Source organism: Crocuta crocuta, unplaced genomic scaffold, assembly GCF_008692635.1.
Source record: "Crocuta crocuta isolate KB4526 unplaced genomic scaffold, BGI_CrCroc_1.0 scaffold118, whole genome shotgun sequence".
In the NCBI taxonomy this organism is placed as follows: domain Eukaryota; kingdom Metazoa; phylum Chordata; class Mammalia; order Carnivora; family Hyaenidae; genus Crocuta; species Crocuta crocuta.
This window is the reverse complement of record NW_027551558.1, coordinates 14,351,389-14,372,870: the sequence shown is the minus strand read 5'-3', so window position 1 is coordinate 14,372,870 and position 21,482 is coordinate 14,351,389. Positions and strand designations below refer to the sequence as shown.

Genomic DNA, 21,482 nt, shown 5'->3' with positions numbered 1-21,482 from the left:
GCACACTTCCTCCAAAAGACTTCCCCAAACAACCCCTCCAGCAGTAATCTGTCCTTTCTCAGAAACCCCAGAGTCTCTTTATTGAACAGGTTAGCTTGTATTTTAGACATTTCTATACATTATCTTTCCCCTTTCGGACTATACGTTCCTTTAGGGTACCCTGAGATTTCTGGCTTAGAAACTTTTGTATCCCTTGTGCTCCCTACCCATCTAGGCACTCAGTAAATCATCTCTAAATATTTCAGAACTCAAAGAAGTAACCCACACTGACATGGTAAGGATCTAAAGCAGGGTGCCAACTAGTATTGGAAAGAGAAAAATTTTTTAAAAGAATCCAGAAGGAACTTATTAGAACCTGATGACTAATTGATACAAAAATTAAAGGGGAAACGAAATGCCAAGATTTCAAGTCTAAGGGATCAAAGTATGCTGGCGCTATTAACATTAATGTAGAAACTAGAAACAGGTGTTGTTTTCAGAGGAACTTAGGTTTTTGATATAGTAATGACACAGGCGATTTTAGTGTTACATCAAACTGCTGTTTTTTCTTTGGTGTCTTTTCTTTCCTCTTTTCTTAGGTCTTCCAATAGAAAACTTTAGGGGAAGTAAAAAATTTCAATCATGTGATTATAAGAAGGGAAATCTGTACTTCTCTGAATATAGGCTTCAAAATTCCAAGCAATTAAATAAAATATATTATTTGTTTTCAATGTTTAATTATTATCTAAATGTTACAAAATTGATACCTATTATACATGTAAGTTGATATTTTTTTTTAAGTTAGTTTTCTTGCTCCTGGCTACATAAATTACCAGACCATTCTCAGGATGCAGATGAAGCAGGACTTACTCCACTCAGCTCTGTATCACTGGGTAGGAGATACCAGGCTTGGAAGATCCATTGCCCACCACCCTTCCCCGACTCTCCCCACCATGAGCAACTCTTCTTATACACATTTTCAAGTATTTTATGTGCAGGTTGGCTTTTATCTTGGGATATGCTAAATATGTGCAATTTTTAAAAAATGTGGATTTAAGCTTTTTCCAAGAAGGCTGACTTTGGAGTCAGTCTCCCTAAGAAATATGAGGGCCAAAGCTGATCAAAAAAACAAAATGGAAGCCATCTTGTGTTGAGGCAATGAAGTTTTTTGCCACATAGATTAAAAATTATTTTAATTAGTTCATTACCATAGAGAGGTTCAAAGTTGGAAACAATGGAAAACTGTACATAATACCTACTTGTATCGTTAAAAGGTACTTTTTCACTGATGATTGATAAGGACTCCTCTAATCTACCTGACAAATCTTCATGAAGGTTCTTTAACTGTAATTGACTGAAAGAAAAAAAATACAAAGCCACATTATGACCAGTCAGACAGTGGATCTTCACTTCCTTGTTACCACAACAGCCTGGTACCACAACAGGCTTTCAGAGAATGGAGCCTGACACCGGGAAACGCCTGGTGGTAGACACTTATTAAAAGATGAAGATAAGAAAAAAACTAAGCCTCAATTCTGAAGCTCCTGAGACTTCTGTTGAATGACATTGAAGACCGTCAGAATTTATCACAGTCCCACTATCTAATACAATCTCACAAGTTTATTTCCCCATGTGCAAAGTAATCTTAGAGCCATTTCAAAATCACAAGTTTTCTCTTCATGGCACATAAATGTCTGTTCAAGTATTACAGTAAAGCTTTTTTTTAAGTATTATGTCCGATTTGTCTTCTGCTTGGGCTCAAAATCTGATAATTTCTGTTTTTGATTCCATTATGAGTATAGGTATACATCTATACCGTGCATGTGACTCCACCCATGCAACTAAATTGAAGAAATTCACGTGACTGGTTCTGTTAAAACCTAAAATATTATGTCATTTATCAAATAAATACTGGAGTATGCTTTTACCACCCATCACTTCATCATATTTTAAGATTTAGGTATTTCCGAATTAGATCACATAACCTCTATTTTATTCAAAATGTACCATTAAAAGGCTGGCACAGTGGTGATGAGTCAGTTTTCCTGCCTGGGACTATCAGAAGGCTCCCTCCTCAGTGTAGTCTGAAACAGAAAGGACCCAGTCCTCAGTACAGGAGCCCCAGAGCGTGACCTGTCATGGCAGCAAACATCTGCAGGCTGAGGACCAACACACAAGCCACTCCACCGAGAGTGTGTGAGGCCCCGGAGAGAGCAGAACTGAGGAGCACCCTGGGGATGGCCTACTCCCGACTCACTTCAAATGTGAGAAAATTAAGAGAGAAGAGTTGCTAAACCAAAACTCAGATCTTCTGATTCTTACTTCAGGGCCCCTTGAAATTGACGTTTCCACATACCATTCTTCTGTTCGAAGCCGACATTCCTTGGCCTCCTTTTCTAGAGTCTGAGATTTTACCTGAATTTTAGAAGAAAAAGAAAAGCAGAAGGCTCAGCCTATAGATGAGGGCACACTTAGGCGACACCGCAGGCCAGCGCCTCCCCTTGAATGACTAACTCTGGGTTCCGTCAGGTGCACAGAAGATTTACAAGAGCCTTGACTATCTCCTAATGTGCTCTCACCGACACTGGGGCTTACTTCTAGTTTGGCCTTGTCGTTCTGCAGTTTCTCGATAGTTTCCATGTACTTCCGCGTCAGGCCGTCGACCACGGCTTGGTGCTGGGCCGCCTCCATCTCCAGGGTAGCCAGTCGACTCCTCAGCTCTGCCTCTACATGCTTGTGCTGTTCATCAGCTTCAAAAAACTGAAAAGAAAAGATCACTTTTCTCTTTTCAGTCTCCTAACACGTACAAATGAAGAGGAAAACAACAGCAGTGACAATTCATTGAGCAATTTCCACCCATTGTGTATGCTCACTACGCAAAACCTGCACAGGCATGATGTCACTGGATCCTCACAGCAGGTCAGGGGCAGTGCTACTGTTATTCCTCCTTTATACTTGGGGAAACCAAAGCTTCGAGGGTCTACACAGCTTGTCAAATGTAGAAATGAGCTGTGAACACAGGAGATCCACGCCAAAGCCTATACCTCCTTCCTCTCAGTATCGCGGATTTCTTTCAAACAACTTCTGGCACACAGAGGGAATTCAACTGACCAGGGTATAACTTTTCTGCTATGCTAACTGCCACAATTAAATAATCAAAATTCAAATAAATCCTATTCCTAAAACAGGGAAAACTCTTTTCCTTAATAATAATCCAGTGGTAATTAAGTATTATGAATGCTTACACAAAATGCACTGAGGTCAAAAGCTCATTCTGTTAACATTTGTAAAAAAACTGAAATTAATGTATATTTGTTTTCCACCATTTGAGTATGCGCTCCATTTCACAAAAAATTCGGCAGGCATAGCCAGATACATTACACTATGACTCTTAAAATATGCTGAATGTTTGGAAGCAAACACTGATTATTCAACATTCCATAAATATTTGAGCACCTGCCATGACACAGAGACCCTGTCCTGAGGAAAGGCATATAAACCAACATGGTGGGTACCCTAACAGACCTTATAGACTAACAGGTGAACAGATACAAGCCAACTAAACAGTAAGTAATAACTTAAAAAACAAACACTGCTTACTGATAAGCCCCATCTAAATGATCCACCTAATCATTTGCTAGCTAAAATGAACAGTGTCTAGTATATTTCTGTACTGTTATGTTATAAAGTTATTCTGCCATCCTCTAAACAAATGCATACTTCAAAGCACACATCCAGATTAAGATATGAAAGCGATTTATATATGGACACATATACCTAACAACCACAGGAGACATTAAAATACATACACAAAACACTCTGTCCCTGCATTGGTCTTTCCACATTCCAGATCATATGGCCCATCTTTAATTCATTGGAAAACAGAAAGATTTTCTTACTTGTATATGTAACCGTTCATTCTCTTCTATCTTCTTTTGCAGATCTTCATCAAAGACGCTCTTCTGCTCTTGGCTCAACTGAGAAGAAGATTCTCCACTTTTCTGATGGAAAGAATAAGTTATGTCCACATGACTTTCATCCTTTAGAGAAATATCCTAAGGTACACAGATTCTCTATCACCTTAGTAGCTTGTCTCTTCTACGTGTGCACCATTCTCAAACAATCCTGCAAAAAGTACACAATCCATCACTTAACTTTTCCTATTTGCCGCAAGTAGGAACTACAAATATTGGAAAGAGCAGAAGAGCTTTAAAAAGGAGAGAGAGGAAATGAAGAACAGATAAGGTTCACTGTTCTTTGCAGATCAATCTGGGAGCGGTTCTACTGGAAGACATAGGAGGCCCAGAAAGCTAGCAATAAAAATATGCTACAAAACCTCATTTCGAGTTGATCTTTTGGTTTAGGAAAATGACAGTTTTAGAAATTCCATGAGTCTGAATTATTAGACTCCTTTAAGAAACTAAAATAAATTGGGGCGCCTGGGTGGCTCAGTTGGTTAAGCATCTGACTTCAGTTCAGGTCATAATCTCACAGTTCATGGGTTTAAGCCCCAGGACGGGCTCTGTACTGATAGCTCAGAGCCTAGGGCCTGCATCGGATTCTGTGTCTCCCTCTCTCTCTCTCTCTACCCCTCCCCGACTCATGCTCTGTCAAAATTAAACAAAAAAAAAAATTGTAATAACAGCATTCACAAGAATCCATACAAAAGTTCACATAAATATCTAATTTTTTAAAAACTACACAACCACATAAAAGCTAGCTATTATACATAAACAGAAGGAAAAGCTCAAAATCATGAAAAACACCTTCCTTTTCCTTTTTTACCAACATTAATTTTTTCTACATAGAAGAATAGCACTATTTAAGAAAGCAAATAATGAACATTTGTTTTCATGGAATACAAGAGCTGAGACTATTCCAGGGACAGCCTAACAATGAAACTGTGTTCAGACGTCAGTCAGCACCCTCCTCTGCCTTTCCTGTGCCCTCACTCCTCACTTAAAATGAAGTTACTGGGGCGCCTGGGTGGCTTAGTCGGTTGAGCGTCCGACTTTCGCTTAGGTCATGATCTCGTGGTTCGTGGGTTCGAGCCCCGTGTCAGGCTCTGTGCTGACTGCGAGCTCGGAGCCTGGAGCCTGTTTCAGTCTGTGACTCCCTCTCTGACCCTCCCCTGCTCACGCTGTCTCTCTCTCTCTCTCTCCTAGAAATAAATAAAACATTGAAAAAAAAATGAAGTTACTTACTGATGCAACGTGAACCAATGATTGGAAAGCCCTTTGAGAATGGAGTAGCCATATTAAAAACAAAACATTAAATATCCATTATGTCTGGGACACGAGAGCTGCACAAAGGAAGACTGCCGAATGACATATTCTGGGTCACAGTGCTTCCAAAGTTGGAAAGCTTTAATTAACGTTAATTCAGAAGCATTACACCCAAACCTCTGCGAAAACAGCCCTCGGAGAGGATCTCGCCAACCTGGGGGGCCTGTCTGAAGTACATATGGTTATTCCTTCCCCACGGGTCTTTCAGAATCTCCAGAGCATGTGTACTTTGACAAAATTTCCCAAGTAATTCTAACATATACCTGTTTTCACCCTCTCTGCTCCCCACGTATTTGAAAATTACCACTCTAGAGAATTCTTTCATGTAGAGGAAATGTGGATGGAAAAGTACTAACATAATTCCGTTGATTGCCTAGAAACAGTTCTAGCCACGTTTACAGGATCCCATGTAATACTCACCAAACCTGAGTGTTCTCCCCATTTTGCTGATGTGGAAACTGGGGTTGCAAGACCAAAATGACAAAGAACTCAAGCCTGGGCTTAACTCCAAAGCCTGGGCTCTTCCCTCCATACCACACTGCTTCAGAGTTGCCATGTGCCTTCTTCTTCTCTCCCACCCTTCTACTCTTGCGGCCTCAGGCCACATATTTTCCAGGAGCTGCTCTACACACACACAAGACTTAAAGATTCAATCACCAGACCCTCCCCTTCAAAAAAATGCAACTTCTTAGTCACAAAATGCTCAAAAGTACCAGACCTCCCGTCTCATGGCAGTGAGAATCTTGTCTCACTATATAAACGGTAATGGAAAAAGTTTATTTTAACATGACCACACAAGAATCCTAAATTGGCCTCATAAAAATAAACACTAAGAGATATCTGCAGCAAATTTACAAGCATAAGGAATGAGTATTTTGACTGCTACTTTCACATGAGCTGTTACACTTTAACATGGTCTCTCTTTTTATGTGCCCTACCTTGAATTAATAGCAACTCAGTGTAACTGAAAAATATCAGTAATTTTGACCAGTATGAGATATTCCTTTCACTTTTCTCAGACACTAAATCCAATATGTGCATGTTTACTCCTAATAAGGTATTTAAAACCCACTTTCATATTAAAAAATGCCTCTAATATTAATATATATATTCATAGTAAATGTCTGTTTCCTTGACCTGACATCCAGCCACAATAACGAGAAATTAGGGAATCTGGAGGTGAGGTGTTCTGTTAAAACCAGATGGCCTGTAGATGTCTGTACCTAGCAGACAATTTGACCTACCTTGTTTTTCTTGCCTCGGGGTTCACTTAGAGACAATTCATCTTGAAGAAGTTCTACCCTCTTGGCAAGCTGCAGATTTCGAAATGTCAAACTGTCCATTTCCTGCTGCAGTTTTCTCAATGACTGATCCTTCATTTTCAGTTGTTCCTACATCAGAGTGAAAACAGACCATTCCTTACAATTTCACCTTAAGGTTTAGAGATAATGAAATTATTTTTGTTTCACTAAAATATCATTCAAACCTCTTGCTGTAGGGAATTCACATTGTATGTTTATCATGCCAGGTCTATGTTTCTAGCTGTTTTGTGACAAAACCATTTTTTTTGACAAACTGAGTAAATTTAAAAAGAAAAGAAAAACAGCATATATATTGAAGTAACAGACAGTCATCAACTTAAAAAAACCTACAACTATATGTTGTTGCATAGTGTTGTTGTGTATGTGTCTAGTGGTGAGGAAGCACAATGCCTGAGGCTACAATTTTATAAACTTGAAATGTGAGAGAGAACTTCATACTCACTGATGACGCCCTTCAGTAAGAATGGGAAGCAATTTATTTGCATTCATTTTTTCCCCCATAAATCCTCCCTGAATTTAACTCAGCCAAAGTGAAGTCTTCCCAAGACAAATTTTAAACTATTCTGATTTGTCAAAGTCAAAAATCAGTATTACCCTAACATGAGAGTATTTTTAGATGCTGTTTGTCCTACATCAATCACTTTAAAGTTTTAAGTGAAAATAGAAACAAAATCTAAAATCTAAACAACATACATTCTGCTGCCCACTCTGAACTGTTTGTACCACAATGGGGTAGGAAAATGGAAAGCTAGAGAAATACTTAGTCTCACTCTATTTTTAAAAAATATTATTCTCACTAATTTTACCTATGACATCCTGACAACTTTGTGTTCACTGGTTATCAAACACAGATGACCCAATACTACTATATATTTAAAGAAGTGTAGTTTTATTACTTCCACTGAAAAACCACTGCAATGCTAAGACGAGCTCAAGCTTAATGATAAGGTGATGTGAGTATATTGAAACAGCAACCTAGAAACCAAAGACTGGTATCTGCAATCTACTGACATTATTTGCATGGTGAGAGTAGCAGAGCCATAGAATAATGTTTCCATGAAGTAGAGAAACAATGTTTCTTTTCCATTGTTTTTAGTGAGCCCTTAATTTTTTTTTTAAGTTAACTATGTTCCAGGTGGGGCTCGAACTCATGACCATATGCTCTACTGACTGATCCAGCCAGGCTCCCCTTACTCAGTAAACCCTTAATTGTTGTAAACATAGACTTGCCCATATCCAGATTATCATACATTTCAAATTAAAGAAATCCAAATCAATGAATGCTTACACTAACAACTCACTGAAGAGGCAAACCCAATATACCAAAAGTCTGCTATAACAGAAGACATCCTAATATTCCCATTGAGCAAACCAGCAAATTGCCATTCTTACTATAACTCTAATGACCACTACAACGAATAGTAAAATGGAGTTATTTCTTTACATCTTTACAATTAATCACCAGCTGACTAATTCTTCAACTCCATTAATTTCAGATGACAGCTATTTCAACCTCTCTGTAAACCCTAGTTTCTGCAGTGGGAGATGATGATAACATTATCTGCCTTCACAGAACTGTGTGAAGATTAACTGACAGAGCAGATGCAATGTGCTTAGCACGATGCCTGATACACAGTGAGAGCCCAATAAACAGTCACCATCACCAATGTCGCCACCACTGCCANATTTTCCCCCGTTTTAAATATCTAAGAGAGAGGGAAGCTGGGTGGCTCAGTCGGTTAAACATCCTACTTCGGCTCAGGTCATGATCTCATGGTTCTTGAGTCTAAGCCCCGCAACAGGCACCTCACTGATGGTGCAGAACCTGCTTGGAATTCTCTCTCCCTCTCTCTTTACTGCTCTCTCTCTCTCAAAATAAATTTAAAAACTTAAAATAAGTAAATAAACAGACATCATTAAGAGAGATAATAATCACTTCTTCACCGATTTAGGCAAAATAAGAACTTGACTAACAAATCCTGCCTATAAAGCTCATGTTTGACTATAAAGCTTGGGCACAGAGAGCTTTGGAAGTATGGGTATGGTGTTCTGAGCTGCCTCAGCGCTGAGTCCGCACAACAGCACCTGGGGGGTGGGGGGCACTCTCAAGACAGAGTTCTCTAGGGTAGGGTCCAACACTGTAATTAAAAGGATATATATTTCTGGGTTACTTGAGAGGAACCACCCAGGATAGGTCACTAGTCGAGGGCTACTCCAGGAAGAGATAAGTAAAGGGAATCCTAATCTCTTTTGTCTAAAAATCGGGCAAGGGAGAGAGTGAAAAATGACAAAGAAAATATACTTAACTAAAACAGGCCAAGAAAAAAAATCTATATCCTAGAATTAATTTATCCAATTAGAAATATCACTAAGCAGGGGCACCTGGGTGGTTCAGGCGGTTAAGTGTCTGACTTCAGCTCAGGTCATGATCTCACAGTTTGTGGGTTCGGGCCCGATGTCAGGCTCTGTGCTGACAGCTTAGAGCCTGGAGCCTGCTTCAGATTCTGTGTCTCCCTCTCTATCTGCTCCTCCCCTGCTCTCACTCTGTCTCTCTATGTCTCTCAAAAATAAACAAACATTAAAAAAATAAAAAATATATATCACTAAGCAATTTTTATGACATGCCTACTAGAATGAGGTAGAAACAAATTCCTTCATCTCCTATCATATTTCTCCCCTCAGTGAACAAAGATGCTGATGATAAAATGTATCACTCAGAGTAACCTGATTTACACAGGTTATTACTATTAAATAGCTCAACTCAAAAGCAAGATTAATGGACTAAATGATTCACACTTTCAAATCCATTTATTAAGGGGACAACCATCTGCTGAATGCCAGGCATATAAATATGAATAGGACACAGACCCCCTCAGAGTGCTATCTAGTGATGAAGACATATAAGAAACCCCATTAATCCAGATAAATTTAGCTAAAGAGAGGCCGTGAAGTAGAGGACAAAGCATGAAAGTCAAATGATACTTTTTTTTAGCAAGGAAATCAAAGTGCATCACATTCATACCCAAGCACATAGGAAAGTTCAAAAAACTATATTTTTTATTTAAAATAAAACCATATTACCTTCTCCTATCCCTAGTGAATCAGTGTCATTGTTGGGACCTTAGCAGAAAACCAGCCAAATTCCTTGCTTTGAGTGTCACCTGACACTGACTTAACCCTCACAATACAAATATGAAACAGTTTTCATACCTTTAAAGCAGCAGAATTAGCTTGTTCATCCACAACACCTTTTTTCAGGACCTGATTCTGAGCCCGAAGCTGAAAACAGAAGAAGCAATAATTAATTTTTAATATAAAGCAATTACTTATAGCAAGGAAATCATTTACCATTACTTCACAGGATCATTACATTGAGTAACCATCTTCCCACATATATATGAAAATAGAAATATTTGCCTGGAAGAGGATAGTAGATATCATCATTCTGTCATTTTTTCAGATAAGGCACAGAGGATGAGCTGCCCAATGATGTTATACTAATCAGTGGAAAAACTGAGACTAAAATCCAGTTCTCTTGACTTCCATCCAGTACTGGTTCTTTCTATAAAACCAGTCACCTCTTTAAAAAGAAAAAAAAAAACATAATACAATAAACTAACATTAAAACCAATAAAAACTAATACAATAAATAATAGGGTACCGTGAATGCCATTTTCCTTGAAACTCTAGCACACATTCATTTGTAAAATACATTCAGACCACTTATGAAATAAGAACTCTACAGAAAATCAAAGTGTAGAGCATTAAACATGCCCAGCAGGATACTGTGCCTAATATTAATCAGGCAAATATCATCACCCACAAGAGCCTCGGGAATGGTACCCTTGCAATAAGGCATCAGCTAAGGCAGTATATGAAAGCAACTAAGAAGTAGACTCCATCCAGAAGTCTAACAGCAGAAAGCTCATTATATACCAGGCACTGTCCTAAGTGCTTTACACGTATCACCTCATTAATTCTCACAACACTGTGAAGTACTATAATTATGCCCATTTTACAGATGAGCAAACTGAAGTACAGAGAAGTAGCAATGCTGAGAGTCAGACCCCAGCAATTTTCTCTCCAGAGTCATAACACCATTAGACAATATTATTTACTATTTTCTAAAGCTACATATAAATGAGAAAAGAAGTAGTCTGGAGAGGTTGGGGAAGTCTCTAAAGAGGTAGGGCTTGGGCTTTTTTCTTTTTTAATTGAAGTATAACTGTATTTTTTAAATTTTGTTTGTTTATTTTTGAGAGAGACAGAGAGCAACCAGGGGAAATGACACAGAGGGAAACACAGAATCTGAAGCAGGCTCCAGGCTCTGAGCTGTCAGCACAGAGCCCGATGTGGGCTTGAACTCAGGGACTGTGAGATCATGACTTGAGCTGAAGTTGGACGCTCAAATGACTAAGCCACCCAGATGCCCCGCTAACTGTATTTTAAATAAAGCAAACCAATCAAGAATTATACAGCTAAATGAATTCTCCTTATGTGTACATCTATATAACCACCACTTGCAGGGTTTTAAAAGACAAAATCCCCTTCTATAGTAAAAGGAGAGTTCTCAGCAAGGATAACCCTGAACATGTAAGTATAAATATACAAGTCCAATGTTGCCAAACCAAAAGGTTTACAGACTAATATTCTAAGAGTGCAATAGGGAGACCATGACAGACTTTCTCTGAGAAAAAGAACGAATGGGATGATTTTATCTGTGAGCTTAAAAGAAATCTACTTCTACTTCTGCATAAGTAACTCAGATCTGTCTCCTGAGAACAGAAATGACCCTCTTCTGTGCCAAAATAATAGGAATATCTGAACACTAAACCTTAAACTGAGTATGTGAAACTCAGTAGAAAATTCAGCTAAGAAATCAAGAAGAAAAGCAGGAATACTACAGGATATTCAGCAGCTTGTGCAAAAGACAGATTTTAAAAATGAGCTTTTCTATTTTTAGAAATTTAAAGATACAGTGCACTACCACAATAGAAAGAAGACCCAAGTCTTCTCTGCCAATTAGTAGACACTGTAAACTTGAAAAATTCACTTAACCATTCTGAGCCTCAGTTAAATGGTATATAACATGGGTGAATACAGCTACCCAATCTTCTTTCTTCTGATGTTGTTGTGAGAACCAGAAAAAGAAACTTACGTCAAAACACTTTCTAAATCTTAAAAGGCCCCACGAATGGTAACAGAACTCTTTTTTTTCTTTAATGTTTACTTATTTTTGAAAGAGAGACAGAGCACAAGCAGGGAAGGGGCACCGACAGAATCTGAAGCAGGCTCCAGGCTCTGAGCTGTCAGCACAAAGCCCGACACGAAGCCCGAACCCAGGAACCATGAGATCATGACCTGAGCTACCCGGGAGCCCCAAAACAGAACTCTTATTACTAGAATGAATCAGAAGGATAACAGATAACATTTATGATAGCTTGTCTGGTAGAAGACATTGCACTAAACGATATGGGGGGAAGAAGTAATTTGCAAAGAGCTTACAACTTAAAAGGGAAAATGAACGATTAACTAGCAGGACTTACTAGAACTTCACTTCCTTACAAGAAAGATTGGCAAACTGAGGCCTGTGGGCCATACTGGCCTGCTACCTAATTTAAAGTTTTACTGGAACAGAAAGACAATCATTTCTGTATTTTCTATGGGTTACTGTTGAGCTACAATGTCAGGGACGAGTTGTTGCAACAGAAAATGTATGGCCGTAAGCCTTAAATATTTACTGTTAGTCTCTTTATAAAAAAAAGTTGGGGCATCCCTGTTCTAAGAGTTCAGAGAACAAGTATAACTTTAATATTGACTTCCATCATGTAATATTTTTCTTGTGCAACAGTATCAACACGCTCTTGGATATGTGCTACCTAGATAACAGAATTCAAAAAATACTTTCAAACCAAACATAGCCAAAAGACAGCAGTACTACTTCGGTCTCCAGGTTTCATTTCATAAACCTGTCCTAACTTTGACCTGTGATCTCTTACATGTCTTCTTTCTGGGGTATCCTAATGCCTGCCTCAAGAAATAGGGATCTGAAGCTTGAAATCTGCTAAACTGATCATTTTCTGTGGGACCAGAAGCATGGCAATTTAAAAGAAAAGGAAGAACCTAACTTTTACTTCTAAGGCACACCTAAAAGCTTCTTAAAGCAAAATGAATGGCCTACTTTGTTAAAAAGCAAAACAAAAATTTTTCTTAAAGATTTTATTTTTAGGTAATCTCTACACCCAATATGGTGGTCAAACTGGCAACCCCAAGATCATGAGTCACTTGCTTGACTGACCAAGCCAACAAGGCACCACACAAAACAAAACTTCTAAATTACTATGATATTGGGGTGCCTGGGTGGCTTAGTTGGTTAAACATCCGACTTCAGCTCAGGTCATGATCACACGATTCGTGGGTTCAAGCCCCGCATCAGGCTCTGTGCTGATGGCTAGTTCAGAGCCTGGAGCCTGCTTCCGATTCTGTATCTCCCCCTCTCTCTGACCCTCCCCTGCTTACACTGTCTTTCTTTCTCTCTCTTTCTCTCTCTCTGGGAAATAAATAAAAAACATTAAAAAAATTTTAATAAAAAATAAAAATAAATTGCTGTGATGTAGAATTCAACTTGATTACAACAAAAATAATTTAGATATTCCTTTGGAAAATATCGTTTGCTAGACTGATTAACAAATAAAACATGGCTTCAAAAAGACTGCTTGGCAGAAAATGCAACTCCTTTAGAAATATTTACCTAAATACCTTTCTATTATCTATTAGGTAGAAAAGGATGACAGTCATAAGCCCAGCCCATACCATTTCCATATTAATTACACTTAATGACATTTGGTGTTTTCCTGCATTTCAGCATCACTACAGCCACACTTAGGCATTACTGAAGCAGCAGCTTGTCAAATGCTGATGCTACTGTGATCAGTCTGTTCTTTTAACATCCATCTACCTCCTCACTAGCATTCACCACAGTGCAGAAGCACATGCACATTGTTTTACTGTTTTAGAAATAGGTACAAGATCATCAGATTGTCACTAATGCCTCTAAGGAGATATGTGTGGAGGCTCTAATGCACATGCATATAATTGAGAAACAACTGCTCTGAGGTCTCCATCAGACCAGAAAATGACAGAGCCTACTTCCAAGCAGCCATGAGCCAAGCTTTTCTGTTCCACCCAGTCAAGCAATAGTACCTCTGCATCCCAACTCTGGAACCCTCCATAGTTTTTTTTTAAGCCTCACTTTTCATGGTCTTCTAATCTTCTGATTATCTTTACCTTTACTTTGAAAGCACAGCCCTTCCTCATTTTGACCAACAAATCCCAGCTGTTCTTCTTGGACCCTACTTCCTACCTCTGGTCCTACTCCCTCCATAAAATTTTCCTAACCACTCCCTATGGCCCACAGTGGGCCTGCCCCTCTGTTCCTTTGGCACTGAACTAGTAAGAAGACTTTTCTTTTTTTAAGTAGGCTCCACCAGCCAACAAGGAGCCCAATGCGAGGCTTGAACTCATGACCCTGAGATCAAGACCTGAGCTGAGATCAAGAGTCAGATAGTTAACCAACTGAGTCACCCAGGTGCCCCAAGACATCACTTATTAAACTGCTCAGTTTTCATTTTACTTTTTAAAGTAGTTAATTTTACATTTACTAATTTATGTTTGACTTCTGTACTCATCTCCCAACTGCCAACAAAACTACTGTTTGTGGTAGAGACTACAGCACACTTCCCTGTATTTCCAGCCTACCATGAAAGTTCAATACCATGGATAGAGAAGGCACTCCATCAATTTTTAGTTAATTAATCAAATTAAATGCTGTATATAACAGGTGTTTGAATGTAATATACTATACATCTATAATGCTGCAATTATTTTAACAGTCCCTCTCTAACAATCCTCCAAATGATTTGAACCATGTGGACACCAAGAATCCTTAAAAGCCCTGAGCCCAAATCCCTAACCACCACTATGCAGTCTACTCTATGTAACTGGTTCTGGAACAGCCCAGCCTCAGTCAGGCTGATCACAAAGCGATTTCTCTAGAGACAGAGAAAGTGGTGGTAAGTCAACTATGATCTCTCTCCTGCCACTTTAACAATCTGGGATACAATACTTGGCCCAAGGTTAGGGATCTACTACCTTCAAACACAAATTGTTGAAAGAGTTTGTGGGGAAAGAGAGATGAATCACATATACACATTTTCTCATCTAATCCTCAACAATCTTCTGTATTAGAATCACTTACATAATTATTTCACACAATGAACATTTTGACATTTTTCATGTTTTACAACCTATAAAACAAACTATTAAACATATAGCTTTCCTTCATTACAAAGTAATGTTGCAACATACAACCCAAAGCCCATCCCTAAGCTTCACCAAAACCCAGATTCAAAGCTTCAAAATACTGAAGTCATCTGCAGACCCCAGCTTCAGAATCTTTGGTCTGGATGATCCCTAAAGTTCCTTCCAGTCCCAACATTTTTAAGTATTCCAAAGTGCTGGGAATATCATTTGGTCTTTCCCTCTATCTACTTACTTGTTCCTCCCCCTTGGAAGGGGATAAAATTCCTGTAGGCTATACAGTACCAGGTACTAGTGGCTGGAGTTATTCTGTCACCGAGGCAGGAAAAAAAAAAACCTTCTTCTCTCAGACCTGCCTCAAATAGAGCCCTTCTGCTCCTGCTCCTATGCAAGGAAACTCATTAGAACAAATCCCATCTCCAAACCCTGCAATCTAGCTGCCTCACCAGTGACTGGACAAGTAAATCAGTGGGATTAAAGAAGAAGAGTAAGACACCCCTGACTTTTCTAAGGCCTTACTATTCAAGACGTGATCTGCAGACAGCTACAACAGCATCACCAGGGAGCAGATTCTGAGGTCCTGCTCCAGACCTGAACCAGAATCTGCAGTTCAACAAGATCTTCAGGCGAGTCACAGAGACATTCTGTGTTTGTGAGGCACTGATCTAGGGGTTAAACTAGCACTTTCTAACAGGGTGGCCAAAAGCCACATGTGTCTAATTAGGTTTAAATAAAATCTAACAGGGGCACCTCAGTGGCTCAGTTGGTTAAGCATCTAACTCAAATTCGGTTCAGGTCATGATTCCAGGGTCTCAGGATCGAGTACCACGTTGGGCTCTGTACTGAGTGTAGAGTCTGCTTACGATTCTCTCTCAGGGTACCTGGGTGGCCCAGGTATCCAACTCTTGATATCAGCTCGGGTCACAATCTCATGGTTCATGACATCAAGCCCCGCATTGGGCTCTGAGCTGACAGCGTGGAGTCTGCTTGGGATTCTCTCTCCCTCTCTCTCTCTGCCCTTCCCCTGTGCTCTCTTTCTCTCTCTCTCAAAATAAATAAACTTTTAATAAATAAATAAATAAATAAAACTTAACATTCTGTGCCTCAGTTGCACCAGCCACATTGAAAATGCTTAACAGGGGTGCCTGGGAGGCTCAGTTGGTTGAGCATCTGACTTCAGCTCAGGTCAAGATCTCACAGTTCATGGGTTCAAGCCCCACATTGGGCTCTGTGCTGACAGCTAGCTCAAAGCCTGGAGCCTGTTTCAGATTCTGAGTCTCCCTCTCTCTCTGACCCTCCCCTGCTCACACTCTCTCTCTTTCTCTCTCTCTCAGAAATAAAACATTTTAAAAAATTTTTAAGTAAAAAAATAAAAAAGAAAATGCTTAATAGCCCCACATGGCTAGTGGTTACCCTACCAAACAGCATAAATATAGAACATTTGATTCTCATGGAAAGTTCCATAGATAACACTGAACACAATGCAATTTTCCAATCAAACTTCAGTAGTGAACCCTACACACTAGGGCAAAACACACACACACACACACACACACACACACACCTGATACTAGATTTTAATCCAAATAATACTCATTTTTAATCCAGCTCCTGAGTTGATTTCTCTTACAGCAAGAGGCAATTAATCAGGTTCCACCAAGCTCCACTATCTGGAAAGCAAATACACCAAATCAAAACTGACCTTTTACCAATATAAATAGCTCTTTCCTAAGAGTGTAAACCTAAAAATCCCCCAAAGGCAATCTGCCTCATAACTAAAAGCAGCATCAATTGCAAAGTAAACTGTTAAGAGAAATAATGGATGTCTGACTTTCCCACTGGTTTTTACTGCCTCAACAAGAGCTTTAAAGGGGCGCCTGGGTGGCTTAGTCGGTTAAGCGTCCGACTTTCGCTTAGGTCATGATCTTGCGGTTCGTGGGTTCGAGCCCCACGTCGGGCTCTGTGCTGACTACCGGCTCAGAGCCTGGAGCCTGTTTCAATCTGTGACTCCCTCTCTCTCTGACCCTCCCTTGCTCACGCTGTCTCTCTCTCTCTCACCTAGAAATAAATAAAAAACATTAAAAAAATTTTAAAAAAAAATAAAAAAGAGCTTTAAAAAGACTATGTGAGGAAGAGCCAATATACTGATACCATCCCTTGAGCAATGGTTCTCAAATTTTGGTATGCATCAAAATCACTGCACAGATTTTTACACACAGATTGCTGAGCTTGTCTTAGATTCAGTAAGTTCCGGGTAGACCTGAGAATTTATAATTCTAACTCATTCCCAGATGCTGATGATGCTGATCCAGGGGCCACACTTTGAGAAACACTGCCCCAGAGTAAAACAAACATTGAGAAAACAGAACCTGAAATGTGCTTATACACATAACATGATGCCAGGCAGGGGTGCAGGAGTTCCTACAAAGAAAGCAGGCTGAAACCATACAGAGCCACGACTCAGTGCTCTAAGCCTCTCTTCTCTATGAGATATACCTGAGCATCAGAAGCAGATCAGGCCAGGGCACCTGGGTGGCTCAGTCAGTTAAGCTTCCAACTCCTGATTTCAATTCAGGTCATGATCTCACAGCTCGTGAGTTCAAGTCTCAAGTTGGGCTCTGAGCTGACAGTGTGGAGCCTGCTTGGGATTCTCTCTCTCCCTCTCTCTCTCTGCCCCTCCCGTGCACATGCTCTAAACTTCTCTCTCAAAATAAATAAATAAACATTAAAGAAAAAGAAGCATGGGGCACCTGGGTGACTCAGTTAAGCATCCGACTCCAGTTCAGGTCATGATCTCATAATTGATGAGTTCGAGTCCCACATCAGGCTCTGTGCTGACAGCTCAGAGCCTGAAGCCTGTTTTGCATTCTGTGTCTCCCTCTCTCTCTGCCCGTCCCCCGCTTGCACTCTGTCTCTCAAAAATAAATAATAAAACATTAAAAAAAAAAAAACAGCAGCAGACCAGGCTGTGGGAGAGACACCATATAAGAAATGATCTTTGATTCTTAATCTACAATGTAGTAACTGAGNACAGAGCACAAGCAGGGGAGGGGCAAAGAGAGAGGGAGATACAGAATCTGAAGCAGACTCCAGGCTTTGAGCTGTCAGCACAGAGCCCAACGCGGGGCTCGAACCAACAAACCGTGAGCTCATGACTGGAGCCGAAGTCGATAGAAGTCAGATGCTTAACCGACTGAGCCATCCAGGCGCCCCAGCTTTCCCTCACATTTTAAAGGAGCTTGTATCTCTTACCAATTAACTTCATAAACCTCTAAAAATCAGCTGCACATACCCTTTCCCTCCTCTAAACTTTATTAAACCTGAAATTTCAAAAGCCTCCAATGACCTCCTAATTGCCCAAACTACTAGGGTCTTAATCTCTACATTCAATGCCTTTTCCATTAACACTCTATATTTTAGCAATCTGTCTGCTCAGAAATTCTCATCTGCTTTGGCCTCCATGGTTCATCCTTTATCTAACTAAACTTTCAGTCTCCTTAATGAGAGCTCCACAGACCATTTTTTTCCTTCTTGGGAGGAAAAAATATATGACCACAGTTCCCAGCAAGAAATGGGCCCCTTCCTGGAAAACAGGCTGAGATCTGCATTAAATCAGAACAAAGAGATTCTGCAAACGTCCTTGGTTTAGGGATCACGCTTGCTGCTCTCTTGCTATGTAGCCTCTTTCTACTGTTTATGAGGAAATCTTTTGTCTTCATATCCTAAATAAGGAAAAAGATATAACTGGATCTCAACATTAGCCCACAATTTCTGCACCAGATAAGGTAATGAAAAGGCAGACTGCCCCGTCCACAGGCTCAGGGCTGAAGGTAGCATAGATCTTATCTAGGAATTGCTTGGCACTAGAATTGACAGAGAATAAAAAGCACATGAAATCTTTTGACCAACCTCTGTTCTCTTACGTTCTGAAATTTCCATCACATTGCAATTAAAAGGATGAAAAATGGTCTAGCCTAATGGGGGAGATAAAATGCCTCAAGTCTGGCAGACCTCCGTAGAGCCTCCTTAACATCCCTTCCTTCTTTCACATGCTTCCCACCCATGTTCCTCAAAGAGTCTACCTAAAGTGTTCCACCCTGATTAACTCTTGCAGTTCAATGATTGTCTTCATAGGGATTATCCCAGAAGCTCTGGCCATTGTCCTGCTTTTAGCCAGTTCATTTCTACTAGAAATTTTCAGCAGTGACTCCAACAACACCTCAAGCTCCTATGTGAACAAGAGGACTTTAATGTGCCTGCCAACCTTCAAATTCTATAATTGCATCTAACCTTTAATACACCCCTTTGCTCCAAACTGCCTCATCTTCCTGCCAGTGGCATCTGTCAGGGGCAGACATATCCTCTCATCTCAGAACAGCAGGGTCAACTCTCAGTCTCCCCTAACTCACCACATCCCACAGAATGAATGAGACACCACGATGAGTGCCTCCTACACTCTCCATTTTAGGGCTATGTACCAAGGAAGCACTCAAAAAAGATGTGAAAAGGTACTTTAATCATAATTCCTAAATCTAGGCTCTCCTCTCCATCTCAATAGTCACTAATTTGATTTAAGCCTTTATTACACTCCCCAAAACTATTCCAACAGCCTACAGTCCAGTCTTCTTTTCACCAGTCTTTCCCTATTTCAATCCATCCTCTACATCATTGCCAGTTCCCCTCCTAAAAGTAATGTCCTTATCCTGATTAAAAATCTGTGGCATCTATTACTCAAAAGATAAAGTTCAAACATATTTGACATCCACAGCCCTTTATGATCAGGTCCAAATTAACTCTCCAACTATATTTCACCAGTCTTGCCATGTATCTTACTTAATGTGCTTTCATGTCTGCAAACATAGCCCTCTCCCTTTGCCTGGGACACTACCAACCCTCCCTCTTCCCTATTTCCCAGTCTGAGTTAACTTCTTCAACCCTTACCCTCCATCTTTTCTGTGCTCTCACTGAACCAACCCTTGTTGTACTGTATCCTAATTATGTACAAAGGGTGAACATTCTATTAAAGGGCTCTCCTTAAACTGGAACTCTGCCTCACTCAGTAGACCCTGGCAGACCGTTCACAGAAGGCACATAATAAATGCCTGTTGAACGCAACAGCATCTATATCCAAAAAAATAAAATCTCCCAAGTTTGTGAGACTTTGGGGAGGCTATACAATTATTTCAGCAATGCAATCACTGCTTAAAACATTTTTAGAACTCTCTTTTGCCATTTGGAATTGCCTTCTATGACTGTTTACTCCTGGAGAAGGAAATCAGTCCCCTTACTTTATATTCATAAAACATTTTCACCCACAAATAGTAGAGCCAAGTTTGAGTACTGCCATCCTGCACACACTTCTTCATCCTATGGATGTTTCAAACAACTTCTGACACTTTCAAACCAGAAAATATTCCCTCAAAGGTTGAAAACTTGCCATCACTGACATTGTGCTACAGGCTCTTACGACCAATTCAAATGGAAATACAATAAGTTTTGCCAGTGGTAGCACCAACGGAATAAGTACAGTATCTCAAAAGACTCCCATTTGATGGTGAAAAGAGGTTAAGTGTGTATGTTTAGGGACAGCTTTTATTTTTCAAACAATATTTCATTTCACCTTGCTGAGTATTTGCTAAATGAAATGCTAAGAAAAAAAATGTGTCCGTTTCTCCAAACTGTGGACTAAGTCTTCCCACTGCTCCCCTGATAAAACGTCACAGAAAACTAGGCTTAATGACTGTTGACACAATTTCTGAGGATGTGAGACTCTTTCACAGCTTCATTAAAAAATTCTCAAGGCAGCAGACACCTTAGAAACAGCACCGCCCTTTTCCAAGGAAAGGGTTCCATCATTTAAAGACGGGTGCCATAAATACGACAAAGGGGCAGGTCCCTAGTTTGCTTAATTCAGCACGTATTGAGCACCTCGGTGCTCTGCCTCACTCCAGGTGATCGAGGGAAAAGAAAGAAAAAAGGACACAGCCCTAGCACTCAAGCTTGGAAAATCATCTCCAGACAACATCTTGCCAACGCACTGAACACATTCGTAACCACCCATCCCCAGTGAAACAGTTTATACGAATGGCTCTCTTCACCCTCCCGAATTGACTGGGGACACATAAATCTCTTTATCTTCATCTCATCTCTGTGAGAAGGAAGAAAGCTTGATCCTTCCCATCACTGGGCTGGGAAGACTTGAGGAAGCAGCAGTGGAGGGGTTGGTCCTCACCCTTCCCTTCCCCTCCCGGCCAGCACCAGAGGCAGAAGCCAGGATTCTGACACCCCAGTCCCAAGCCCGCTAGTTTAGTGAGAAGCAAGAATCAAAACTCCTGCTCCTTTCCGCAGAAACGCACACGGACCCAGACGCGGCCCGGCCCCATCTCCTGGGCGCTGCAGGTGGAGGCATGGTAATGGTGGACAGAGAAGGCAGAGGAGAGGAGGGGCAAGCGAGCGTGTCCCCTGCGCCGTTCCCCCTCCGTCCCCAGGAGTAGCTGCTACGGCAAGCCGAGGCCGCAGGGCCGGGGACCCCCTACTCCCCGCCCACGATGGATACCTTCGAGTACTCCTGAGCCTG

The 21,482-nt window shown here is 40.4% G+C and overlaps 1 protein-coding gene across 3 annotated transcripts in view; it reads right to left on the bottom strand.

Moving 5' to 3' along the window:
• Positions 1 to 16,566, bottom strand: part of PPP1R21 (protein phosphatase 1 regulatory subunit 21) — a 58,666-nt gene extending 42,100 nt beyond the window's left edge. For 2 of the 3 annotated variants that reach the window (XM_077749205.1, XM_077749207.1), the window contains exons 1-8: positions 16,470 to 16,566; positions 10,004 to 10,166; positions 9,797 to 9,865; positions 6,509 to 6,655; positions 3,879 to 3,980; positions 2,575 to 2,739; positions 2,336 to 2,394; positions 1,239 to 1,333 (exon numbers count right to left, since the gene is read on the bottom strand). In XM_077749205.1, the coding sequence (XP_077605331.1) occupies positions 1,239 to 1,333; positions 2,336 to 2,394; positions 2,575 to 2,739; positions 3,879 to 3,980; positions 6,509 to 6,655; positions 9,797 to 9,865; positions 10,004 to 10,030 (664 nt within the window). In that variant the 5' untranslated portion in view covers positions 10,031 to 10,166; positions 16,470 to 16,566. The remainder of the gene's footprint in view (positions 1 to 1,238; positions 1,334 to 2,335; positions 2,395 to 2,574; positions 2,740 to 3,878; positions 3,981 to 6,508; positions 6,656 to 9,796; positions 9,866 to 10,003; positions 10,167 to 16,469) is intronic. The other variant, XM_077749206.1, reaches the window with a different exon arrangement.
• Positions 16,567 to 21,482: the final 4,916 nt, after the last annotated feature.